At 43.3% G+C, this 14,293-nt stretch overlaps 1 protein-coding gene across 3 annotated transcripts in view; it reads right to left on the bottom strand.

The window, feature by feature from the left end:
• The window catches only part of kiaa1109 (KIAA1109 ortholog), a 65,361-nt gene that overhangs the window by 42,736 nt on the left and 8,332 nt on the right, over positions 1 to 14,293 (bottom strand). For all 3 annotated transcript variants that reach the window (XM_070843034.1, XM_070843035.1, XM_070843036.1), the window contains exons 11-32: positions 13,869 to 14,025; positions 13,351 to 13,429; positions 11,955 to 12,046; positions 11,651 to 11,768; positions 11,342 to 11,497; positions 10,276 to 10,373; positions 9,812 to 9,996; positions 8,963 to 9,069; positions 8,605 to 8,837; positions 8,183 to 8,401; positions 7,644 to 7,781; positions 6,805 to 6,981; positions 6,344 to 6,472; positions 5,612 to 5,731; positions 5,143 to 5,480; positions 4,093 to 4,343; positions 3,474 to 3,714; positions 2,801 to 3,292; positions 1,198 to 1,471; positions 954 to 1,091; positions 695 to 765; positions 382 to 555 (exon numbers count right to left, since the gene is read on the bottom strand). In XM_070843034.1, coding sequence (XP_070699135.1) covers positions 382 to 555; positions 695 to 765; positions 954 to 1,091; positions 1,198 to 1,471; positions 2,801 to 3,292; positions 3,474 to 3,714; positions 4,093 to 4,343; positions 5,143 to 5,480; positions 5,612 to 5,731; positions 6,344 to 6,472; positions 6,805 to 6,981; positions 7,644 to 7,781; positions 8,183 to 8,401; positions 8,605 to 8,837; positions 8,963 to 9,069; positions 9,812 to 9,996; positions 10,276 to 10,373; positions 11,342 to 11,497; positions 11,651 to 11,768; positions 11,955 to 12,046; positions 13,351 to 13,429; positions 13,869 to 14,025 — 3,987 coding nt within the window. The remainder of the gene's footprint in view (positions 1 to 381; positions 556 to 694; positions 766 to 953; positions 1,092 to 1,197; positions 1,472 to 2,800; positions 3,293 to 3,473; positions 3,715 to 4,092; positions 4,344 to 5,142; positions 5,481 to 5,611; positions 5,732 to 6,343; positions 6,473 to 6,804; positions 6,982 to 7,643; positions 7,782 to 8,182; positions 8,402 to 8,604; positions 8,838 to 8,962; positions 9,070 to 9,811; positions 9,997 to 10,275; positions 10,374 to 11,341; positions 11,498 to 11,650; positions 11,769 to 11,954; positions 12,047 to 13,350; positions 13,430 to 13,868; positions 14,026 to 14,293) is intronic.

Raw genomic sequence — 14,293 nt, 5'->3', positions numbered from 1 at the left:
CTAAGTGCTTGTAAGACTGGTGCAAACGCCGCACTGTTCGCCTTTGGCAAACTAAAGATTCACGCTGGTGGACAACCAAGAGGAAGACCAGACTTCGAAGCACTGTCAGAGGAATTTTAGATCCGACATGCAGTGTGCACAGGGATTAACTTGGTTTAAGGTCAAATCTGAGCTTCAAGCTACAAATAACTCTTAACTTAGATATGTTATGAGTACTGTGAGAAAGACATTGTGTTTTGTTTTTCTTTGTATTTTGTTTTTCAAATTGAGATTGAAAACTTTTTAAAGGATGATGTGATCAAAAAAGCTGCATGGACGAGCAGGCCAAAAACAAACACACACACCCAGACAAAAAAATAGGACGTCGTGAAGGATAGTTACCTGTCCAGGGATTCAGCCACAAGTGGTGTGAGCACCACATTAATGGCTCCCTTCACCTCCACTATGGCAGTGGTCCTGGTTTGAGCTAAGGGCTGCTCCAGAGTCCAGTCATCAGTCGTTGTGTCCTCATCTGTGTTCTCCATGGCCCTCTTATCCAGTGGGGTATACGGTGTGCTGTGGAGGAACAAAGAAACGTATGCAATACACTGACGCAACACATTACTTGGGTCCTGTTAATTATGCTAACATACGCTTATATTTTTTACTGTAAATTTATATGGTGAAATGGGTGAAAACAATGTGGCTTAAATACCTGTTGTTCTCTCCCATCAGCTGAACCCCTCTGTCCAGGAGAGAGCTGGCTGAGAGGCCCTGCTTTATTACCTGTTATGATAAGAAAATGTTAAACTCCAATAGTGATGTACTGAGTGATTTGGGGATGGACATGTATCATTTAACCATTTTAAGAGCCAGTATCATAAAATTCTTAAATTTAACTAAAGTATTACATGTTGAAGGATCCAATGACCTTGTTACATGCAGACAAAGACCGTTAGTTATTATTCAAAGACCTTAAAGCTGGGGACAGAGAGCTGGTCAAAGGAGGTGGAGCTCTCCTCGCTGGTGGGTGTGTCCAAATCTAGGGGCCGGTGCAGAGAAGACTTGGAGGTCCTCTTATTGGTGGGCTGCTTGACAGACCAATTTGAGACCTGGCAGAGGTGTATGAACACTTTCAGACTTAGCGTTGAGATTTTTTGATGCAGGAAGTATAATACAAGTATTTGTTTTGATCAAGGACCCAGGATGTGCACATACCTGGTAGTGGGCGAGGTAGCTCTGGTAGCACGCCATGACGTGCGGCTGGCGGGTCACAGGTCCGGGCTCGGCCGTCTTCTCCGCCTCTACTGAGCTCTCTTCCTCCATGGCCAGGGCTGAGACGAAGGAGGCCTGAGATGTGTGGCTGGGCAGGGGATGGGGCGGCAGCGGGGGCAGCATTGGGGGCAGGGCCGGGGGTCGTGGCTCAGTGATCAGCTCCCCATTGAGAACGTAGGTGAGGGGACCCTCGACACTGTGGTAGATGGAGCTCCGGCTGGGGGGGGTCAAAATATCAATAATATATTGAATGAATAGGTCATGGTGTACCAGTTATAGCCAAAAAGTTCTACTTGAATAACTTCTGTTACGGTCATGTAAACTGATAGCTATTTTGGAGTGTTCAATTTCATAATTTAGCAACATAATTCCCTCTAATGCAACACAGCCAACAAGGTCAATACAAACCGCCTTTTTTTAAACAGGATGCCAACCACAATCTATGGTACCTCTTTCCAACATCTAATTTTATGTTCTTGAATTTGGCCTTATGTTTCCACAGACCTGTGCCAGTTGAGAGCTTTCATGAGACTGAATTGATTATTTGTGTTTGTGTGGAGGCTATATCAATCAAAAAGTGTGTTGAAATCAATGCGAGAACATTTTGGGTAATAGAAAAATGACGAGGTAGTTGCACAACAAGACTGAAATCCAATTTTCCCCAAACACACCAGCAGTAAGTGGCTGCCCATGGATCAAACATCTCATTTGCTACAACCCGTCTCGATCACATCCTTCCTTGCATGATGGAATCATAGTAATAAATGAAAGCTGCAGCTTGTTCAGCTTTGGGGCAAGTTGCTTAGCACAATGAAATTCAAAATTTGTTGGGTATCAAACATAAAAATGTCACAACACCGTTAATGTATTCCTGCACGCAGTGCCATAAAGATGCTATGATTGTTGCAAAGATGTAAACGAAGGTCATCTATCATCATTATCTGACTCAAATTGTTAACTGCCTGTTTTTCATTCCAATCAAGTATTAATAAGCGTTAAAGATGAATTTTAAAACATTGCTTCTAATTTCAGCTACCAGGAAACTCAAAAAAGGCAAAATATGAATTCTATTGCTCTGTTTTAATCTAGTGTGAACACAGTATGTTTTTTGTAAATCTTGAAACTGGGATTTCAAAGTAAAACCTCTAAATGGGAACTGACAATTTGAAGACCAAAACCTAATTAGTGCATTCATCACAATCTTAAAATGTACATTACAATTCAAAAATCCTTCAGAATGGTCTCTTTAACATTACTTAAAGGGTAACACTTCAAGCAGTCTGGGAAGGTCACGACTTGCTAGACAGGTCATTAATTCATCTGCTCTAACAGATGAGAAATGAGAGACTCTTTGATGTTACTTTAAGCTGTGAGCTGTCTCGATTCTATCATTACCTCAATCCCATGCTTAACCTTGTACTTGATGTGACCATCCACCCAGTCTCCTCTCAGAATTTCACAACACTTTAACTTTGAGAACTTTTGTGGGTGCCACTTGCAGAATATTAGCCTCCATTTTCTATAGTATGTGATGAGCCAAGCTGACCTGTAGTTCTCCATGTGATACGGGGGCTGCTGTGGCTGCTGCATCTGCTGCCTCCTTTTCTTCTTGCGGCCTGGGTACGTCCCTGGACCCTCATCAGCACTGCTGATTGGCTCAAAGTCCTCCGCGGCAGAGAAGTAGGCCTCGCTGTCGGCTACAGACATGCTGGAGTCTGCAGAGCGGTACTGATGGAAGGTGTTGGAGTCCGCTGAGGGCGTGAAGGGAAAGGAGCCGTAGCTCCTGCGCTGACGCGGTGAGTCCAGGACGTTCTCATCGCTGCGGGAAACCTCGCTGCTGAACTGGACGCCTCCGGACAGAACTGGTGGAGGCTTGTCTGTAAAGACGGCTGCCGACAGGCTCTTGGTGCTGCCCAGTCGACCTGAGTGTACAGAGGACTGGCGCTTAATGGGCGAGCAGAGGGGTGAGCGCACTGAGGTGCGGTCCTGGGAGCTGTTGGGTGAGACTGGTGAGACCTCTGGGACTTCGCCTAGGGTGCTGCACAGAAACGGGGGAAAAGAATGTTCGGAGGGTTTAATTGACTGAATGTAATCATATCGTTTTCATGTCCTTACACAAAGAGTAACTATACCCTGCTTGTGCTGTCTTCTAGTGGTTTCTACATGGTCTGAACAGTAACATTTATGTGCCAGTATTTTCTCTTTTGGATGTTACTTACTCAGCAGGGCTTTTGCCATTCATGGGGAACATGCGCTCCTCTGTGCTTGGAGAGGGAGTGTCCCTCTCTCCGGCCAGCAGGGGCAATGCCGCACTAGAGGAACTATTTTCTTCAGAGGAGGAGGCAGAGCTGTGGGAGCGTTGGGGCACCTGTAGGCTGAGGTGTTGCTGAGCACGTCTCTCAGGCAGCTCAGGAGGCAGGCAGGGTGAGTGTGTGTCTGTCTTCAGTCCTACAGCTCTCCCTAAGAACACATACACTTGGTTTTGTAACTGATATTTTCAGGCATACATATTTTTTCTGTATCAGTGCGTTACATTCAGTATTTTGCACCCCATGCTTACATTCTGTATTTAGTAGTTTTATGGTCATGGATTCGGCAGACAAGATAATGACAAATGGCTCAAAAGAGCCCCATATAATATAAATAAATCTGATGAATGAAACCCTAGACCAGCAAACTTATTCCCAGGGGTCCCTGTATCCGAACAGTAGCTGTTTTATTATTATTATCATATTCAGAGTGAATTCTAACTCTTTTTGCTCTGGATTCATTATAAAAACCCTCAAGCAACTCTGAGAAATATCAGGAATTTCATATGAAATCTTAGCAAATTCTTACCATCTATTTTGGGTGTTTCCTTGGTAATAATCCACTCTCCTGGCTGTAGCAAAGACTGGCCATAAGACATGTCTGTGTCAGTGCTGGAAGAAGAGAACGCAGACGAGGAGGACGGCGTCAGCTCCTCAAGCTTGAAGAAGTCCAGGCCCATGTTGGTGCCTCCAAAGAACCTGCAGCCTCCGAGGCAGCCACAGCGGTTCCTGCTGCGCTTGTTTCGAATGCCAGCTTCTTCTGGCCAAAGGAACCAGAGTCTGAGGGGAAAACATGGTCAAAGAGAACGATGAAGAATGCAGTAAATGAAAATACACAGGATTTGGGATGGCTGAGAGAGATGCGTTGTGCTTGTACTTGCTTTATGTCTATAACATTTTGTCCAGTTTTGCACACATGCCAGGAACCTTTGGATAAAAGGTTGCATTGGTCTCCATTTATTTAAATCAGCATCTGATAATCAGTCATTACCTCCTTCTTTATTCTGCTTCCACTACTTTACAATTTCTCAACCTGCATACAGTGCATTTATCTAAAGGCACATCATGTCTATTTACAAGCAACACAAGAATATCTTTTTATAACTTAAGAGATTTTTAATTATAATATTGAGTTTATTATCACATTAACTGGCCAATCTACCAACTGATTATCACACATCATGAGCTGGATCACTGTATATTACAGAAAAAGAATGATCTTGCTTTCTTTAGATATATCTACTTTAAGTTGGACATCTTCTGACTGTGTCAGTGACTCATCATACAGAGGTGTGATACAGCGAGTGAGTCACTTCCATTGAAAACAAGTTTCAGCTTTGACAGTTTACTAAAGTGTTTTTAACATCGGCAGTGTCACTTGATGAAACCAAACTGTGCTGCTACCTGTAAGCAAATTCACCTATGAAATAAAAGTGAACAACGGTGGCCATTGACATAAACAAGAAATGCCACCGTGCTGACAGGGTGCTCTGGTTTAGCTGAGGGACAAGTGTAGGGACACCCGCCAAAACACACGATGTGAAAAGTAAATAACACCTGACAGTCTGCATTTTTTTACCGTTTGGTCTGAGCATCATGTAGCTCCAGGAAATGCCTCTGGACTTCACATTTGGCTGGGTGGTCAGCAGCCAGGGCGATGTCTGCTGTGATGAGGTTCAGGTTGACTGAACCCGCCTCCAGCCAGACAGAGCGCCGCAGCAGGGGGGGCTGCCCGAGACCCAACGGCTGGCCCGGACCTTGACCCTGTCCGGACGGCTGCAGCCTGGTGGCCTCGCTGTGCTGCTGCTGCTGCTGCTCAATGTACTGCCGGATGTTTACGTCCTGCACCACAGCACTGATGCCCTCTCCCACTGCCTGGTTGTGCAGGTTGCAGTTGGCTACGCGAATCACAGATGTCTGCGGAAAAATGGAAGATCTCACACACACAGTCTCACAGCATATTTATAAACTGCCATGGAGTTTGACAAGTCAGTCTGTTGTGAATAAATATCTTAAAATAAAATACAAAAATGGTCGGTGCCAATTACTTTGATGTTGGCAGCACAGCCATGCTCCACAATGAAGAGGTCGACTCCATCCATGGCCAGTCGTGTCATGGTGTACTTCAGCTCCTCTGATGTGCGACAGTGACCTGGCAGGCAGCTCATCTGAAAGACCACCATCATTTAGTACCAAAAACCATTCAGCGGCTGCAAGGAAGCGATCGCCTAATTTAGTCTAGCTGTGCTTTACATTCTGCTGCATGGCCTATAGCCACAGCTACTCAGTTGTCAGAAAACTAATGAGGGCGCTCAGGCAGAGTTTTTAAAAATACCCTTGTTAGTATTCACATATAAACAAGACATTTTGTGAACCAGACTTGTTTCATCGTGGTGCTGTGTATGTAAGCTATGTATGGCTGCTGTGAGTAGATCAATAGTTTTGCGTTAGAGGCTGATGTTAACTTTCTCCAACTGTGTAAAAGCGTTCTTTCTGAGTCATGCGTCATTAGAGAAAGGTCCACAGCACACTCCTTTTACTATATAATGCCATTTGCACATTTCCTTTTATACTGGACAGTTCTGCTCATCATTTAAATCTCACCAAAAAAACCTTCAGCCATAATGAGCTAATTAAGAAAATACCAGCGTGAGATTTAGACACACACCGTGCTTCCAGCAGACAGTAAGCTTTAGTACTTTCAGCTTTAGACTGAAACTGTGAGAAATGAGGCTCAGATGAGGTTGTGCAGCAGTTCATGGTTTACTGCCTGTCTGTACCTTGGCATCACAGATGCGGCGGTCAACGCCATGCTGGCAGATGACAGAGGGTTTGGGTTGTTCTAGCTGGAACTCTCGGGACACCCCGTGGAAGAGGAAAGTCTCACCCCACTCGATCATACTGGCTACCTGATAATCACACACAGACACAGTGGAACATCAAAACATCAATAAATTCATTGCAAGAGCAAACACAGACAATAAAGAATAAAATTTATGTTTTATAAATTATGAGAAGTTGTTGCAATTTTGGATCGTATTACATTGAACAGGTGGATCCTACAAGCAGTGTTCTGAAAACCACAGTTATACATGTTGCCACTCAGCTGATCTAAAGATCTATGAAACAATCATAACCCAATAAAACACACAAAGGTGTGAGTAGATCCTCCACACGCAGTTAGTTAAAACTGTGTTTTGGTCCTCACTGGGTAAGCAAGTGCAAGATTACACACACACACCTGTGGCACGGTGACCCTGCCAGTGAGACCCCCAGCCTGCATGTCGATGAGCCAGGCGTACTCTAGCGTGTCACTCCCCAGAGGGAGGCCCTGAGCGGAGAACATGGCATGGGCCCTCATCTGCAGGCCAGACAGACTCAGGTGGCCGTCCCTCAACACTGCATCCGCTGTGGGACGCTGTGGGCAAAAGAACGGAGTCACGCACACGTATTTTTAATCTTACATCACTGTCTTGTGAACCCACAGAAAATGAACTTAGCAATCTAAAGTTACGGTTTTTTCTTTCTTATATCCCTGCATTTGTCATCTCACTTGAGGAGAGAGATGGGGGCTTCACATTCTTTGTCAGGGATTAGAGAAAGATATTCTCTCTGAGCAGCAAATATGATCCAACTCATGGCTAAGGCTCAGAAATTCTGTGTGGTTATACAATATGCAGTTACTTATGCAAAAGTGTGGCTGATGAAAAGTATGTTTCACATTATGCAACACTCACACGTAAGCTTTATTCGGGGTGTTTTCTAACAACTGAGTCACCCCTTCAGTTACCAGATTAAAGAGTAGTTGTTTAGCCTTTTCACACATGACGTGTGCCGCATAGTTTATATTACTGCAGTGGAAGACATTGCCTCGCTTACTTGCCTACCTTTAAATTAACAGATGGCTATAGGGGCCAACAGGTCACCATCACCCTGTGTATCATTTTGTTCAATTTTGCTCAGCACAAAATTAGATTGTTCTTAAGCAATTGCCTACAGATAAAATCTAAATCTCGGCAATGGATGCAGCCAAAATAAGCAGCAGGAGCCACCAAGCACAAGTATGGTTGAGTTTCTAACCTGGTAGTTGTCACTGACGAAGATGTGAATGGGAGACAGGAGCAGCTGAAGCATCGTCTCCTTGTAACCCTTTTTCATCTCAAAACACAGCCTCTCCAAGAAGCCGGATGGACCTTCGGGACCCTCGCTGCTGCAGTGCTGCAGGCACGGAGGAAAGTAAGAAAACATGTAGATTCATACATCGAGTTGTTTTCATAAACATAAACACACGTCAACTCAAGAAGCATGGCTGGCAGGTTTAAATATAAGTAATTCATTGCAGGCCAGAAAACAACTGAGGGTAAAACAGTAAAGGTCTATTTGGAGTCTTAACTTATACTGCAAATGTATTCGTGTTTTTCTCTTCTCATTTACAAATTGCTTACACAATCTTAATATTTTTCATACATCAGATTGATATTATACATGTTTCTTTCCTTTAATTTCCATCTCTCCAGTCCATGTTTGGCTTGCATATATTAGTTCACATTTTCATTATTTTTATTTCACATTCCAATGATGAAGTGCATAGAACTTTTGGCAGCAGTCATCAGTATTACCATTGGCAGTCGGCCGTGGACTTTGTAGAGGTTGATGTACACTGTGATGTCCCACGGGCGCAGGTCAAGGGGATGAATGTTTGAGGCTTCCTTCTGTTCGCTGTCCTCCATTCCCAGGGGAGACCAACCAAGGCCGGAAGAGGTGGAGGTGGACAGCACAGGGCTGGACACTGCCTCCTCAAAGTCTGTGTACATGTCATCCTCACCAAAATAGTTTTCCTGCAAGTGCAGGTGGAAGAAAGGTTAGAAGGCTGTTGCAAATTGTAGATGTCTACTTGATTCATTACACCAAATCTTTCCTGGTGCTTTCATTGTTATCCAAAATCTGCACCAACCCTCCTTACTGTTAAAATGAGCTGCAGAACACCAACGCACAATGACACACAACACACAACCACCAACAGACTCGAGGTTTTCCGTACCTTGATGGAGATGAGTGCTCGGAGCAATGGCCCATAGAGGATGATCTGAGAATCTGGGGACATCTCCATCTCCACATGGAGTCTGTCGGGGGGGAGCTCTGAGGGGTCAGTGGGCACCCGGTTGTGGGCAGCTGAGGATGATGTGGAGGTGTAGCGTGGTTGGGCACTGTGGGGTACCGAGGTGTGTTCTGGGGGACGCAGGGCTGAGAGCATGGACTCCTCCATCTCAGACACTTCAGACACAAATCACAGGCAAGGTAGACAACATTATGTAGAGCTGTTTGGTGCTGAAGAGAATGAGGGAACACTGGCTTTGGAGTGAACAAGAAAAGAATTGATATGAAAGCAGTGAGCTTACGCGACTGTTTGAGTTGTTCATCAGCCTTCTGGGGATAAATGGGGTGCCAGGTGTAGTCAATGATGAGCAAGAAGTTGGGTACACTCCAACAATCCACCCAGCCAGCTCTGATGTAAGGAAGAAGAGCACGCACGCTTAGTACACAGTTATAATGCTGAGTTTATCATCATTTCAAGTGGATTTTCCAGCTCATCGTTCACTTTATGAGCTGTTCGATTCGAGGACATACAGTAGAGGTGAGAGACGGCAAATGGGTCTCGCTTGATTTCTCTGCAGCGCAGAGTGCACCAGTCCAGACAGAATTCGATCGTAACACCCCCAGGGGGTAAGAAGTTCTCTCACAGTGCTGTACCAGTATAGTCGGAACATAATAACTCAACATCCAGATCATTTCTTATCTATAGCCCAGAGCCAGAGTGCACAATGCACGTGCCACCCAACTAGCAAGAGGTTCTCCAGCAGCTCTTTGAACCTTCATTGAACTTCAGACCGACACAGAACCTGCTTTGCAACATTCTCCAAAAGGGATGCAGACTAAGATGGATGTAGAGCAGTTCTACTCATAATAAAGGGTCTAAATGGAAAAAGACTTGGGTATCTGAACATTAAAACTGATGGATGCTAAAGCCATCCAGGCTATTCCAAATGTCAAAGTAGCTCTAATAAACCAACAGAAGCACAAAGATGAGTGGTACATTTACTTGAAATTACCACCTACTACCTTTCTTCCTAACATTTCTTTTGTAGCTAAGCATTCATGTGAGTCAGTGTTACACTGATGAGTCATCATGCTCTTTGCTAACACTCACTTTTTGCCCACAACTAGAGAGAAAAAGGCTTTGAACTCACTCTGCGTGTGTGATATTTCTCCAGCGGGATTTAGTGGGCTTGGGAGGGGGCGCCCCTTGGTTCTCCCCTGGCATGAACATGTCAGGGGGCAGCTTGACGTTCAGGTAGTCTTTGGCCAGGGTGAGGAGGGGGTACCGGCTTGGGTGGCACTCTGGCAGAGACAGTCGCATGTCTGTATCCTCCGCCTGAGGAGGATAAATCATACAGACGCACAGTCACCCACATATGCACATGCTCATTGTTGGTGTCAAGGTATTCACATCTGTGGACGCATAGAAAATACATCTGACTCTCAAAAGTTGGCATCTAACCATTATGAACACACACTGTATGTGCAGTGACACATTTAGAAGAGCAGTTTCCAGAAAAAAAAACTTTACAATACTCAAACTGTATTAAATACTCAAATAAAAAAGGAAAATGTACTGTTTGAACAAATAATATTCACTTAAAGCACGACTCACCTTCAAGCTGAAGCGGGTATGGCAGGTGGTTGGAACAAACTCATTGAAAGGCAAAGTGAAGTCTATATTGAGTGTTTCGCCACATGCTGCCAGGTACACTAAAGGAGATCAATAATGCAATTGATTAGTCTGCCCTGCTCTGGGATTAGGTAGAGTATATATTGTACAATATATCATGGATTAAGTCACAGGATCCTGTCATGGACATTGGCTTCTAGCGTTAAGGATGCATTAAGGTATCGATTGCTTTCATGGCTGGATTTGGATTTTTTGCATTAGTGCTACTGCTAAACACATATATTATGGTTGGTCCATTTGTTGTGTAAAACTATTGAAATGCTCAATTATTACATTATTAAAAAGGATTTATACCTGCCAATTGAATAACTTTTAATCTATCTTTACTCTTTTATGTAACAGCAGATATTTCTTTTAGTTGGGACAAAACTGTGTGTTTCTTCTTCTTCTTCTTCTTCAGAATGCATATTCAAAAATCATGACTGAAATTAAATGTAAGAGTAGAATGCTGCTGTGTTTTGGCGTTTAGAGCATAAAGACTGCGAAAATCATGTGTTCATTATCTCCATCTCTTCTTTCATTTTCGTGTCTTATTGTCACAGAATGATCTCTACTTGAGTCCTTTATGAGCCAGTGATTTGTGGTCTGACATTGTTACAGAATCTGTTGTAGATATTATTGGGAGCCTTTAATGCAGCAAATTAAGCATCTGAATGAGCAAACATGACAATTGCAATGCTTTCACGGGGCACCAAACGCCTCCGTCTTACTGTGCCTTCAATTTGTTTACTGTACAAGCTGTTTAACTGGCATTAAAATATCAAATATAGAAAAGACATTAAATGGGTTTTTTTTTTCCCCACATTCTCCGAAAAGCTGACATCTGTTTTCAAAGCCCAAACCTAAGCCTGCAAATCATGTCCTCAGGTGTCGTTTTTGTTTTGGCTAAAATTTAACCTCTTAATCACTAAATAATCTTTTTGTTTAAAGTTGAAAGAACAGACATTTAATGCAGACTGACTGTATAATTCAGTTGCATCTGTCTCACCATTCTCCTGCTGCTTGGTGGAACAGTCGATCCAGTTGTGCTGGTTTGCTGCCCAGATCATCTCAAACTGGTGGAAAAGGACTTTGAACTTCCAGGAGTAGGGCACGAAGGAGTAGATGTCTGGGGCACTGTCACTCGCCCAGTCCTGGATTAAATCTAAAAAGGGTGGAGGAACAGTGAACAAAAAAGAGTTTGTTTCATACACTTCACTATTAACATGCAAAATGCTGAATGCTAATGATCTGATCTGCTTATTATCGTGGACAAGATGGTCTGTCCCTCACTCTGAGTGTTTGAGGGAGGACTCACCAGTGAAGAAGTTTTTCTGGGCGTAGATGAAGTGGTAGGTGGCCTTGTACACCTCAATCTCACACTGCCACGACTGAGGCATGTTCCACACCCGGGGGTAGCTGGCTATGACATGAAACTGAAATAAAAAGCCAGAGGCAGGGCACGATTTCACTCACTGCAGAGCACTTATTATGTATACGCACATCTGACACTGCCTTTGCTCAGGTTTCCCTTGCATCTCAAGGCAACAGAGAGGTGTTTTCTCGAATTTCTGTCCAACAAGTCGACTGAAAAGCTTCTTGTATAATTGCCTGCTACTTACAGCCAGCATCTCAGCCTCCAGAAGAGTTCTGTACTGCATGCTGCTGGTGGTGTCCACGTGAAGCAGCTGGCCTTTGATGGTAGGAGAGTAGCCTGAGGGCAGAGGAGAGAGACAGAAAAGCAGAGCCATCAATTCTCAAAGCCCAGACGTGGGACCAAGTTCCTGCAAATAATGTCAATTACTAGCAAAAGTTGAGAGGCTACTTATGTTAACTACATTTCTGGAGACAGAGGCGAGTATTGACTGATGACTGACAAAATATTATTAGCTCAGTATGATAAATTATTACGCACATCTCACAAACTCTCAGTGCCGAGAATGTCAGTGTTCCCTGAGGTCAGCTGTTTTATTCTGGATGTGGCTTTAAATGTAATTTCTGGTGTTTTTACCCGATCTTTAGTCTGTATTACTTTGTGATGATAATACTCAAATATTGAATTTGAGCTGACTTAACCACGGAGCGTGTTAAATAGAACATACTCAATGGAGTCTCATGTAGAATAGAAGTTTAGTCACAGCTTTCAGGGACACACAACAAACAAAGAACAGTGAAAAACTTGAAAGAAAGACATTTCCTCTGGTCTACAATTGAGTACAGCAACAGGAGCATGTCAACATGGCCTCGTCCCCTTGATAATGTCCTTTCAGTCTCACGCTATTTTTTTTTTTTTTACAAAGGCTGTTGTATTCAGTATCTTTTAGCTCTGTTTTTGGTCTCTACCAATGCCTGAGTGAAATATCTGGGTATTTGGCTGCTAGATGTGTGTGTGCATGTCTGCCAGCTAGTCCCTAACTGTGTCTGTCTGCTGTTTGGTGCTGAGCAGGTAGTGTACAGTGGGGTTTTTACAGCTTTTTCATTGAGAAGAGAAGCCTGCTGTGACAACGCTAAGGAGAGCAGCGAGAGTGACCAAAACAGTAAAGTTGCAGACCAGACAGCTAAACAGTCAGCTGAAACTCGCCATAAAGCTCCACATACCAAGGGAAGATGCAGGTTCATCGCTATGAGCAACCCCTTTCACAATGTTTTCACATTGTCATTATAAAAATATTATATCATTAAATCCCACTTAGAATTAATAATGATTCATATTGACAAAGAAACTATATTACAAATGCCAACAGAAATAAATGTCAAATAAATAAAGATCCAAATTTGATGTGACCAGCTTAAAGAATCTTTAATTCTCAACAATTTTTGAGATGCTAAAGGATGCTTTATTTCTAAGACGCTTATCATGGGTGCAGCTCGGCAATTAGTCAGTGCAATGGTTGATTACTAAACGATGGGAAAACTGTTGGAGTTGGCATGCACTTGTGTATGAGCAAGATTTGTCCTCATGCCAGTGGGACATCTGCAAGTGATCACACTCTACTGGTCTTTGAAACACACACTTACCATTTTCTCCTACAGTCATGGGGATGTTTACTTCTAGGTAAGAGCCTGCACCTACATTCACATGTATGGCATTGGTTTCCTAAAATAGGGATGAAGTATCAGGAGAGAAAGAGAGGGTGGAGGGGGGGGGCAGAAAGAGAGAGAGGAGAGTCATACATGCTGTCAAATTATCAGCGAGAGTGCCTTACTGCCTTAAAAATAAAAGACAGTCACCTAATCTGTACAGAATATGTTCAAAGGTAAAAAAAAAAAAGACAATTTTCCTTGACTCAATCATTTTATGTTTTTATTCAACATGCATTTATGTTGATATTTAGTATGCACTTCACATACTTCGCTTTGTGGAAATACCTACACTGCTCCAAGATGAAAATTTGAAAAAGCATAAAACATGAACTAATATCAATAGCTAAAACATGTTGAGGCATAAAGGCAAAGACAAGAGGGGAGCAGGGAGAGAAAGAAAGATCACAGAGGTTGGCATGAAAGAAAGACAAAAAGAAAGAGACAAGAGTCACCCTGTTTTTGGTAAAAAGCAGATCGATGGTGGCGTCAGCAATGATGTTCATGCGGAGCTCGAAGGCCTGGATCTGCCGGGGTTTTCCTGGCTGGGCAACTTCGGTCACTTTCATGGCCTGGTAGTCAGCCGGCAGGAAGAACTTCCACAGACAGTCCCTGAGAAAAGCGAGAGTTCATGTAAATGAATGAGCAGATCTGTGAAACCCAACTCTAAAGCATTAAAGGATTCAGGTGACCAGAACAACACTTCTCTTAGATGGTGGTTAGGTGGTTCTGTAATAGTGCAGTGTTGATCTGTGTTTTAATATTTGCTGAGATGTTAACTACATTTATACCAATTCTCTTTTGTCACTGGATCTGGAGCTATTTATGTAATATACACTGAATTGTGGTAAAGATTTCATGCTGAAATTGTTTGGTAAAA

This window comes from Pempheris klunzingeri, chromosome 13 (genome assembly GCF_042242105.1).
Source record: "Pempheris klunzingeri isolate RE-2024b chromosome 13, fPemKlu1.hap1, whole genome shotgun sequence".
NCBI lineage: Eukaryota > Metazoa > Chordata > Actinopteri > Acropomatiformes > Pempheridae > Pempheris > Pempheris klunzingeri.
The sequence above is the reverse complement of the archived record's forward strand: the minus strand, read 5'-3'. Positions and strand labels throughout refer to the sequence as shown.